Raw genomic sequence first — 12,556 nt, 5'->3', positions numbered from 1 at the left:
TATGTACACTACACTACAGACAACATGGGGGAAGATAGAGGATTGATGACTATGCAGTCTAAGATTGTTTGCATTGCAAACACTACAGTAGATGTTCAAGAAGTCGTGCAGTAAACTTTACCCCATGCAAATGAAGTCACTTTCATATAATGGAGAATTTCAGGTTGGTCACAATAACCAATACTTTCCATTTAATTCTAATTGTTCTATCTTTACCACGTACTTTTCAGACTTCCAATGAAATCAAAGGAATAGCACGTATATAATGCAATAATTACGATGTGCCTGTACTTTAAAAATTTGATTTCTGTCAAAGAATTGAATTCTTTAGTTGAAAGAAGATTTAAAACAGAAAGAATATGAAAATTAGCAGAGGAACAAAAAATTAGAACAAAGGAAGAGATGGAAGTCCTTCGCTGGTGTTACTTAATTTTTTTCAATGGCCTATTTTCACAAAGGGGAAACCAGTCTCCCCTAGACTTTGTGTGTCAAAGGATACAAACTAGAGTGCAGAATAGAAATATTACACAGCAATTAAAATATTCCAGAAATGGGAGCTTTGTGAAATAAACAACATTTCCACCCGTAACAGATGGTACCATGTTATAAACAACACTTAAATTTGAGAATGTCTATCCAACATATTTCACCTTTTTCATATTTTACAGACCTTCCTTTAACTCTTTTGCATGGACTTTCTCTTCTCCTGCTTTCTTGCTTTTTAAAAACATATATCTAAAATATATTGCTCCTTTTATTTTCTGTTTGGTTGTGGTGGTTTTTTTGGTTTTGTTTGTTCGGATTTTTTTTTAAATTAGGGTGATCCAAGGAACACCATTACTGCTATCCTCAGCAGAATGAACGTCATTCTCAAGAACAGAGTTTCTTGCCCTCAACCTTGTTTTCCTAACTTAGTTAGGCTTATCTCATATCGGAAAGAAATCACTGACTATCCTGGAACACATAAATTCCATCCAGTTTCCAGATTCTTTCGGTATTGCCACAGTAGCTACAGACACACACAGTACATACAGATGAAAACAGTATAAAAGCAAACAGTTGCACCCAGTTCTTATCATCTGCCAGAACATCTAAGCCTACCACCTAAAGAGTTCTGAATAATACGTACATATACAGAGGTGGGGGGAGGGGGAAAAGTGTAGCTGCCTGATTTGATAAACAAATCTTGAACAAAGACCAGTGAGGCTGCAGTTCAGAGTACCTTGGCTTGTTCAGTGGTCTACTGGTAGTTAGCACTGCCTTACAGGTTTCAGCTAATTCTCATTTTCCATTCTCAAGGTTAAGAGAACTGTGCAGGCAATGTGCTTAGCCTGTGGGATGGGAGTGCCTCCTGTTGCTCAAAAATGATTCATCAGAATTATTAGCAGTACTATTTAGGTATCTAGTTCAGGTACTCATATTGCCCCATTATTGTGTCTCAATCTGTCTTTCTCTCTTTTTAATAAAGTATTTATGCGCTCTCAAACACTCAATGTAAGAAGAGCTTGAAGAGAGTGAGCTGTTTGGACATAACAAGCTAAAATCCATGAGTCATCCTGAGACTATGTTGAATGTTCTCAGACACTTCGTTAAACTTTCAAGGCAACAACAACCCAAAGTTTCCTCTTAAAGAGATACTCTGAGTATGTCATGGGCTGCACGCACCCTACCTCCCGCAGGAAAGGGGGATTGCCCCAGCTGCCTACCACAGACGCAGCTACCGCAAGGCAGCAGAGCTGCCTCTGGCATGCCATGCCATTTCTCAGTGCCAGCTACCAGTCACACTGCAAGTAACACCCAGTGAAACCTACTGGCCTTTCAGTTTAGAAATTTTTTTTTTTTTTTTTTAATGTTGTGCCACAAGATTAAGCCACATTTTCAGGATGCCAAAGAAGTGACAGCCATACTGCAATGTATGAATACATCGTTCTTAACACAATATTAATATTTCCATTTTTTAATGCAGGATGGAAACTAGTTCATCCTTTTCTTGCATCAGAACAGGCGTGAGGCTATAGTTATGTTCTGAGGAGTTGGTCCTTTTGGGAGGCAGACCATCTGTGAGAAACAGGAACAAAATGCTTGCTGAAAAAGCCTCACTGACACACTGATTTTGGCTGGACAAAGCTGTTAGGAGCTTTCAGTGTAAGAAACATCCTCAGAAAGAGATAAATAGATCCAGCAGTTGATGCAGAGTTCTAGACCACTGAATATCACACTGGTTAGCCATGACTAAACCACTTAGATACCCTTAACATTTCTAACACAAAAACAAACAAAAAATGTTTCAAGACACTAATACAAAAGAGCGCATTGCAGGTAAGAGTAAACTGATAAATAAGTTGCTGTACCGCATCACCAGTTCCTGATAATAGCACTAATTAAAATGTTTATGGCTTCTTTTTAATTCGGCAGTTTCAGTGATTGTCGTTTTGCTTTTATTCATGTGGATGTTTAGCGGCCGGCAGGATTTGGGCACTAGATAGCATTCATTCCCTTAGGAGAAGCAGCACTGAGTAAGAACAAGTGACATGTTATTACTGCATTTTCTGTAAAAATTTCAGCATTTCACATCTATTACTGAACAAATACATTTCAAATACCACAACATTAAAGTTTAAAGAAAAAAATACGGAAAAATGTAAAGTCTACCAGTGGTGTCATATGCTTCTTCCTTATATGTAAATACATTCTTCATTGTAACAGAATAAACATACAGATTAAGTCCCACTTCTAATTAGTCATTAACTTTTAGTAATTACAATTGGAAAAGAAGATTAATCTTAGGCAGACACTACACATACTGGGGTGAACCCCACTGGGTGTGCATACAGGGCCAAAGCCACCCTCCCTCCTTTTCCCATTAGAGCGACACACTCAGTGACCCAAAGAAGGGCAAACATCTATTTCTTGGATGTTGCATAGTGTCACTGCTGCCCCCACTCCACCTGTCTATACCTGTATCTGCCAGAATGGAAGAGAAACTTGGAGTGTTACTTGGGCGAACAGTAACGACATAGAGAATGAGCGTTCAGTAAATCTGTGCCTCTGTGTAATAGCCTAGGTTCTGACGCTGTTACCTTTGGGGTTTTTTGTTGCTGATGTTTTTGTTTTATGGTTGTTTGTTGGTGTTTTTTTTTTTTTTAAAGGAGACAAAACAAGAAATGAACTTACAGAGCTCAAAACCTCCATGACTGGCTTAGAAGTGAGATAATATTTAAAACATTAAAAAATTTTACATAATCAATCTGAGCTTTTACAGTTGCTCCATTGTTTTCATTTTTCCTTATAAACCTGAGGGTTAGAAATTTACTTAATCCTCTCCTTCCCTAAGAATGTCATGCAATCTCTTTACCCCAGTAATTGAAGTTTTAAATGAAATGCTAAATAAGCTGAGACTTAGCATAAAATAATTGAATATTGTTAGCACTGTCATATTTTTGTTCTTGTTGTCTGGCCCAATTAATTGTCACCACACTCCTAGCTCAGGACACCTAACTGTACAAACTTAGTCTAAGGGAAACAGAAGTACAAGGACAGTATTAATAGCTAAATTAATACGATTCTAAAAGTATTAATTGGTAAGAATAATGCACTCTTTGGTCTTAATTAATCTGTCTGTAGACACTGTAAAGTTACTTCCTTAGGCTTCTGATGACTACAATCCTTATTTGATTACAGCCCTTCAATATTTAATGAGCATGGGAATCTATAATCCGCCTAGAGGAAAAAACCCGAAACTGTGCCAGGCTGCACTTTATTGAAACCTGCAATGTACAAACAGAAAACAGAAATGCAAACACAGCTGCTGCAGTAAAGCCTACAGGGATTAAAAAAAAAAAAAAAAAAAAAGGAAAAAAGTGAAAAAAGATCAATTCAGAAGCATGTGAAACACTCCAGCTCCTGAAATTATTCAAAACCTCTTCACCTATTTCATCACTTGTAAATACACTAATTTCTTGATATAAATTACTTGGTTTACCTGCGCTTGTAACATATATATTACTTCATTTATAACAGAAAAAGTAACAATAACATCCAAAACCTTAATTTATCCCTCTCAGAAAAATATTTTTTAAATTACCTGCTATTTAGTGTTTTTCAAAACAGTTGATCCCATAAATATTTATAGAACTTGCTGTGATGGAGAACACTAAAATACTGATTCAACAATTTATAGTTTTTTCAAAAAATTACATACTGGTGGCTAAAAAATTGAAAATGTGAAAACAAGAACCCTTCAGCCACTAACAAAACAGCAATGTAAAACCATACTTTCAAAATTTCTTGGCGAATCTTACTTATCTTATGAGTGTTTCCCAACTCCATTAACAGATTCTGTTAAATAAGGCAGGTCCAAAAAACCCCTAAACCAACCCAAACCAAAACCCCAAATTCAAACCGTAAAACAACTATAAATGATCCAAGTTAATTTATGTCCATTTCTAACATTTCTCTGAAAAATTGCAATTAGCATGCAATTGGACACAATACTAAACCATGGCATTCTGTCCACGGGTGCAGGAGGATTAACATCTCCAGTACAACAGGCCGAGCTTTCTAGAGCCACACATACGTTCAGTATTCAGAAGCACCACTCGTTCTTCCGTCACTAGTCTCTCCATACATTTTGTATTTAATCCAGGTTTATCAACTGTATAGTTTGAATTAATGGCAGTTAGAGATTCTGCTGGATTTTTATTATGGAGATCAGGAAACCAGAAATAAAGGAAGGAACAAATATAATTACTAGAAGTTTCCAATCATTATTTAACAGATAAACAATTAAATAAACAGAGGATAGCTGTGACTTCACTTGTTAAAAAAAGGTGAAGTATGAATAAACAATGAAAACGTGGTGCTGCAAATAGGATTCAATTTCAGGTTATTGTCCCAGCTTTCTCTCCCTACTTATCAACACCTGTATTCTCAGTAATAATAAAAACATAGGACTGTGATTTTAGCTTATTTATTTCTAAATAACAAAAAATACATAATGAAAAAAATATAAAGCTTTTAATTTTCAGATATCTGATCTCGCTACCAACTGGCTGCAGCAAAAGTTTATTTGCCCATGTAGACAATTTGCTTGAATATATCTCTTTTGTGAATAAAGACAGGATAAAAAAAAAACCCTCTCTCTACAATGAGAACTTGCGAATAATGACATTTTATAGTTAAACATCAATTTAAAAAAAATGCAAAGATAGAATTCCTTACCGTCTGTAGTCTACCCAATAGTGTTTGGCTAAGAGGATTTCCTACCGGGCTGAAACACCCTGTGAAAAGAAAAGCCTGTGAATTTTCTGCTTGTTATCCTTTTCCATCGAATAAACCATTTTATTTTAAAATCATTATGTTAGCAGGATATGTTTGACAAAATTCTAATGAAAAGCAGCAGCATCTTTCAGTCACAACTATGCATCCTTCAGTCAGGAACAGTTGGAGGGTTTATTTAACTAACAGACCTGACACAAGGTTAACTAATCCAATATTTCCATTCAAATGATTTGGAGAAATAGCTCAAGCTATGTCCACATGCCACCCCGTGCTCAAAGCTGACACTATTATCTAGGCTGTATTGCTTTTCTCCTCATTGAATTTCTGAGTAATGCATACAAAGTTTTTCAACAGAAATGATCACAAAAACTCTCAAAGGAATTACTTCCTTATTTTATCTGAAAGAATAACTATGCCTATTCAGTAGTTCCCTTTGATCATCTGAGTTCCTATCACAACACATCTTGCTGTTTATTTTATTCACTCTCTACATAGTGCATTTGAACAAGTACTTGTAAATTCTTTTCTTTTCAAACTATTATGTTAACTACTAAGCTCACGAAAATCCTTTCATCATCTATGGATTTATCTTTTTGTTACTGGTCTCCTCAGCTATATACTTAAGAAAACATCTGAAAAAGAAAAGCTACAAAAATCTGAAAACTTTTGAACACGACAGTGAAAAATGCTACTGCTTCATTGCAGAACGGTTTCTCAAGTATAAAGATGCCAGACAACACAGAGTTAAGCTCACTGGATTTTCTCTCAGAGACATTAGATTTGAAACAAGTTTTGTTTTCAAAGAGGAGTAAGTTCTGAAAACTCATTTTCATTTGTCACTCCAAAAGCCTACTCTCAAGGTGTCCAGTCTGAACAAAGAGGACTTTTCAGATTCCCATGTACTGGCATAGCTCCACAAGGAAGCTTGCACAACTCGACCTACAGTATACTTTCTAAAGCCTAGTGGTTTTGACTTTCACAGGAGATTTACTCATAAATGTTTAATCATTAAGATATTTACATATTTCTAAATATAACAAAAGTTACAAGCCCAAATAATCATAGTTAAACCATGCTCCTGTAGATCTTCTGCATGCGAATAATTTTGTACTTGTGAGAAATCCTACATAAGTGTAATAATTTATTTTTTCAAATTTGTGTATGAATTAAAAAAATTGTGATCTTAATTTCAAAAAAGCTTGTGTAAATTCTGAAATACTTCATTTTGAAAGGCTTAGTTGGATTTTTATTACTTTTCTCCATCTCTTTTCAGATGAGGACAGAGATGAGAATAGAAATCACTTTCTGAATTCAACCCATACTCAAACACAGTAGACCTGAAGCTTACCTTTTTTCAAATAAGCTGTTTGCTAAAACATTTGTTCAGCATTAACACCAAAAGTCAGAGGGGATATTATTCCTATTGTTATCCACACACTCATACAGTTACAAAACACGCTTCTAGAGAGGTGATACTACATATGCATATACTATTGCATACAAGTGTCATATCAATCATTTGAATAAAAGCCCCAACTCAAGACCAACAAAATGTCTGCATGATAAAACAATATTTTTTTCCTTAGACAGCTAAGTAATTTACCACAGGATTTTCAATTTGAGCATTGTAGTGTTGTGCCACTTCACAGAAACCCATTCTAAGATAAAAAGCATACAAAACATGTGATGAATAAAACTGCTTGTTTGGAAAAATCTTCAAATTTTAATTAAAAAAAATTAATCTGTATTTTTATCAGTAATATCATTGACTTTCTTGTTCACCTACGGAAAAGATATATTACCTCCAAGTACTTCCAGACTGCATGTTTGTGTATGTGAGTACTCCTGTGCAGTCTCTATATTTAGCTGCTTGTCGGGTGAAAACTTTATGGTTAGACTGATATCCCCAATCAAGCTTCAGTAAAGGGCAACGCAGACTTGTTCTGCTGTGAGTGTAGGAAAGAGACAGATGTGTAACTTAAAAATATGAGGAGTGCTGTACTGAATTCTAGCAGCTGGCACTGGTTTTGACTTCGCGTTTTCCATGACTAGAGCCTTCTTCCAAAACAGCAGGAAATTCTTACTACATCACTTGAGGTGTAAACACTAAATAGACCACAGCACACCTGGGTCCAAATATTCTATGCTCCACAGAGCCAAAGCTATTTGTTCATATTGATCATGCCTACTGGTTACCCCATACTAGCCTTTAGTGTTATCCATTGGTTGTTTTCAGTTATCAAGCATTCCTTTAGCAGCTCCTACATTCAGAACAGTCATATTAGAAAAAAAAGAAACTGTTCAAATCTTCCTCATTCACAAAAGGTCCATTCAGCAAGCAAGGCAATATCCATCTCTTCTGTCTCAAATGATGCAGTAGATTTTTAAAGCAATTTTACACAGCTATTGGCTTGACGTGGTTCCATGCTTGATGAAGCATGTAAATGACACTGAGCAGGTGTGACTAACAGCCTCAGCAGTGCTTGCTTTGGTTATCTCTGATCCAGGCTGTGCAAACTTCAATAGGTGAGGTACTGAAATGGAGGTCAGGACTGCAGGACATTTCCACTTGATCCAAAAATGAAGTTTATAGGACACCGTGACCTGTTGGGACGCTCACTTAGCCTAAGCTTATGTAAGGTCAAACCTGAAAAACACCACCACTACCAAGGATAACCTAGACTGTCCTATCTCAAGGATGCTTCAGAATCACTAATGGAGAAGCATTTTTATCGATTCAGAGGGTTTACTTGAAATCTCCAACAATCTTCTTTCTTAACAGCACTTGCTGTCTTCACCTTCAAACCCTGTGTGTCTTGAGAAGTTAACCTTCCCAACGAAAGTATTAACATTTGAATTACTATATTTCCTATTATTAGGAAATATTATTCTGCATTGATTCTTCATTGGTCTCCTTTATATGGAATTTTACATGAGAAGAGTAATTTCTTGGTGAACCTACTGCTGAAGCCTAAATACTATGTTAAATGTCTCAAAATGAGAGATGATATTGCTTTTTCTCAAATGATCAGAATTTTCACATTGACACAATTTAAAAGCAGGACAGCTCTTTATGGTCCACATAATCCACTTGCTACAATTATCTTGTGAGTCCAAGCATGTGGTGACTTTAGGTAAATGCCTACCAAAGAACTGATGTCTTTTGAAAAACACTGTAGCTGTCTGCCTTGAGAGGGAATCTGAAACTGTACTAGTTTCCTGTACAATTGGAACAGTGAACTGGAAGTCTATCCTTAGTTCTCCTGGGTCACTTCTGGCAATATATTCTCTGCCAGTGTAATTGCAACTAAAGAGAAAAGAAGATAGAAACCAAGTAGTTTTCCTCCTGTCCAAAACACATGCCTGTACTACCAAGTTCCTAGTTGTATTACATGCTTTCACCAAAAAACTGCCCTCTGCTGTAGATAAGCACAGTAGTGTCAAGTGATCGAATTCTAAATAGTTGGGCTGAAATACACAGGAAGTAGATGAGTTCACTTCCACGCAGATTAGACTTATACAGAAATTTATATGATAACAGCAACAATGCCCTAAAATAGCTCTTGTAATGATGAAGAACACTTCCTTTTAAATAATAGCATCTTTAGCTATTATACTTGTTTTAAACTAACAGCAGAAGAGCCAGAACAGGGAAAGAAGTCCTTCTAGGGAGTCAGGTAATTCCACTATTATCCTATTGGAGTGTCTACAAACACCTAATACTAAACGTGTATGTGAAAAATCCCTCTTTTAATAGAGGCTGGGAGAAAAATCATTACAGAATTTATGTTTTAATGAACTTTTCACAAGAAGGCTTTTTCTCCTTTTGTGAAATGCTCTTGATAAATTAATTCTTTAATTAATAAAGGTATTTGTGCATCATAAATCTCCCAAGGATTCCCGTTGCACGGAATTTACAGTTAATGAAATCATCCAAAAGTTCATCCTGGAAAATCCTCAGAAAAAATCACAGAACACCAATGAACAAATATGTAACTATGAAAACTGAAAAAAGTTGGTATTCAGACATTCCTGTGATGAATCCCTCCAAAGTATGCAGAGAGAAGAAAAAAAAAAATCTTACCTATTCCAGTTCCATATTATTCTTTTTTTAAATTGAGTTTTACTTTAAGTTTACACTAATTATTCATCTCTAAAAACACCACAAACAAATCCTGAAAGACAGGAAAATAAACTATGCCTCTAGGAAATGGTATTTCTTATTACAGACATTCTTATAATTTATATTGTGGCCTCGCAACACGGCATAGTTAAAATACACCCAAATAAACAACAAGCACTGGAAAAAAAAGTCATCTCAGATATAAGATGAATATGTGTATATCAGCTCAGTCCTTTTCCTACTCATGTTCTGTGGCTTTAAAACTGTTCCCAGTAAACAGAATTATGTTTTCAGCACAGTCACCTATTCAAAAGTGTGATCTTTGTTACCAGAAATCTTTTAGTATGCAGTATAATCTCTACTTCAGGCTTCGAAGGAAAGTTTTGAATTTTTTTTTAAAAGTAAAAGCTTTCAGAGCAGTATTACTCAGTTCTTTCTGGAATTTTATTTTTCAAGCTAGGTATAATATAAAAGAAAGAAGATCATTTTGTAATGATCTAAATATATATTAATCTTCCCTCAAAGGCTTTATCCTCACAACAATTATGCTTTAATAGATCAAACAGAATTCATTAAATAAAAAGATTGTTTATATACTGGATAAGAACCTGTTTTCCTTTACTTAAACACAGGATCACAAATACTTTCAAAACGCACCACAAACATTTTCAGATGCAGTTCACATAAAATTAAAGGAATGGATGCAGCCACTTAACACAAACGTACCTTTTTGCTTTACCAGCAAAACAGATGTTTGACTAATATCCAATGCTGTAGATGAAAACCCGCTTCAGTTTCTGCTCTACATAACTTAGTCTAGCACCTATGATTTCGAACATACTCCAAATTGAACAGGAGCATGGATAGGACCAAAGTGTATTGAAAACTGTTTCAGATAAGTTTAATCTGTATCATAGCTTCTAAAACTACTTTAGAACACAACTGGTAGAAGGTGTAGAAAACTACATTCAAAAGCAGTTCAAAGTGAGACAAGGAACAGAGTACTTTTAGCATTCTTTCTAAAATAGTGCTCTCTTTGTAACTAACACTATGTCAAAGGAAACGGTTAATTCTCTTGAGAGCCCATATCTTGCAAGCCACTTAAAATGTATATTCTCAAAACAGACAGTTCTCACATGCTATGTTTAAGTGTATATAAAAAAAGTGCTGTGATGGCATCACTATTGAATGCAGAGGACTTCTACAAACACCCATGTATTCTGCACAGACAGAAGTCTACTCAACGTCAAGCGAGACCATACTGTTGCTAGCCCTCTCCTTGTCTTTTCCCCACTTTGTCCTTCTATCAGGGCATCTGGGAAAGACTGAACTACCTCCTCAATGTCGTTCTCATTTTCTAAGTGGAGTTCCAATTTGGTTAACCTAAACCTACCCACTTAAAACTAAAACACAAAATCTATATGAGAAATAAAATCCCTCTCTGTTTACTGTCTTTCTTCCTATAACTTATATGGAGAAACTTCTGTTGATTTATTTTACCAGTTGGATATGACAGCCATTTTCATGCTATATACTTAAAAAAAAAAAAAAAAAAAAAAAAAAAAAAGGGAGAAGCCTTAGCTCTACTGCTGCCTGATGTCATTCCTCCAGTTAGTGCAGTGATTGATCTAGTTGGCAATGACAAAAAAAACCAACAAAACACCAAGCAAAAAAACCCCCCAAACTCAACCCCCACCCCGCAACTAAGCCAAAACAGAGCTGTGCTGATAGGTGGAAAAGCATAACTTCCTTGTTTCCCTTCCCCATCCCCACTAATACAATGAAAACTTGTAAACTAACAAAGTAAAAGAAACTTGGGAACTCATGTCAATAGATCAGGCCGTGGTTGCCATTCAAAATATTATAGTACACAGAAAAGCCTGCACAGAAGGATAAGCTTTTAATACAAAAGGATGCAATATTTAACTTTTTAACCAATCTTACTAAGTGCTGGTATTAAAAACAGTTATCTAGAAAAGTAACTCGAAGGAGCTACCCAATTCAGTACCATGCAGTTCCACACATATTGCTGCAGCTTCTTTCACACCAGCATGCGATTTTCCAGCAGATGCCCCAACTCCAGGTATTAGGAGAACTCTGGCTTCCCAAACCATGCGACAGCCACAGTCTTCCTAAACTGAGACAGGCAACTGGTCTAGTGTGCTTAAACACAGTTAACTTTCTTATGCAAGGACTGTTACAGTTATCTCTAGCTACTGCATCTGATTGTCTCTCAATTCCCCAGCCCAAATGACCAAGTTCACCCTTGCAGCAGAGCTAAGTGAACACTGGAGCAGCGGAATAGAGCAAGGCTTGAATTCACACCTGTAGATCCACAGAGAGATACCTTCACTGTAACATCAACCAATTCCAATCCTCATCTAAGAGGCCTCCGAAACAGACAGCACTAACACAAAAAGAACACTATGCTTCTGGCAGTGCCTTATCCCACAACATAATTATATCTACCATCAGCCAAAAGAATGCAAGAGATATTCATTCAAGGTTAGCCATGATTTTTATTCCTGGTTCAAGGTGTACAAGGGCACAAACATGTATTTGCTCTGAATCTTATAATAATCCTCCAGAAGAAACTAGGGAGATAGCTTGTCACTGGCTTTGAGGAGAATACTGTTTCATACGAATAGATTTATCCTGTATTTAGGCACAACGGACAGGCAGAATTTGGCCCCTATTTACAAAAGGTATAATGAAGTAAAAACTATTGCATCACAAAAACAATTAAAAATTCCAACTTTTTAATTAGAGATTAAAATCAAATACATTTAGCAGCCTACACACCCACCTAATTATTTCTGAGTAATCTTATCAAATCATCATCTTACATTTTTCTTGCAAATGCTAAGTTTCTACAGTACCATATATAAACAATGCAAGTAGTAGCACGTGTCCCAAGCATTCTTTTGAAGTAAAGAACATTTATTGAATTCATGCTAATCAGGAACGTGCTAATTTACGACAACCTCTAACGTTACATCATAATGGCAGTAGATATAACTGAAAATGAGCAGGGGTTACAGTATTTAGTTGTTTCTTTCTACAATGTAGAGAACAGAAGGTGACTCTGCAGCAAACATCAATAAACCTGCACAGATATCATCAGCACTCTGAAATCAGATTGGCAATATTATT

The 12,556-nt window shown here is 35.9% G+C and overlaps 1 protein-coding gene across 1 annotated transcript in view; it reads right to left on the bottom strand.

The window, feature by feature from the left end:
• The window catches only part of AHI1 (Abelson helper integration site 1), a 99,471-nt gene that overhangs the window by 21,425 nt on the left and 65,490 nt on the right, over positions 1-12,556 (bottom strand). The window contains exon 19 of the mRNA XM_086460441.1: positions 5,221-5,279. Within this exon, the coding sequence (XP_086316567.1) occupies positions 5,221-5,279 (59 nt within the window). The remainder of the gene's footprint in view (positions 1-5,220; positions 5,280-12,556) is intronic.

Source organism: Leptosomus discolor, chromosome 2 (assembly GCF_034619465.1).
Source record: "Leptosomus discolor isolate bLepDis1 chromosome 2, bLepDis1.hap2, whole genome shotgun sequence".
NCBI lineage: Eukaryota > Metazoa > Chordata > Aves > Leptosomiformes > Leptosomidae > Leptosomus > Leptosomus discolor.
This window is presented reverse-complemented; position numbering and strand designations above follow the sequence as displayed.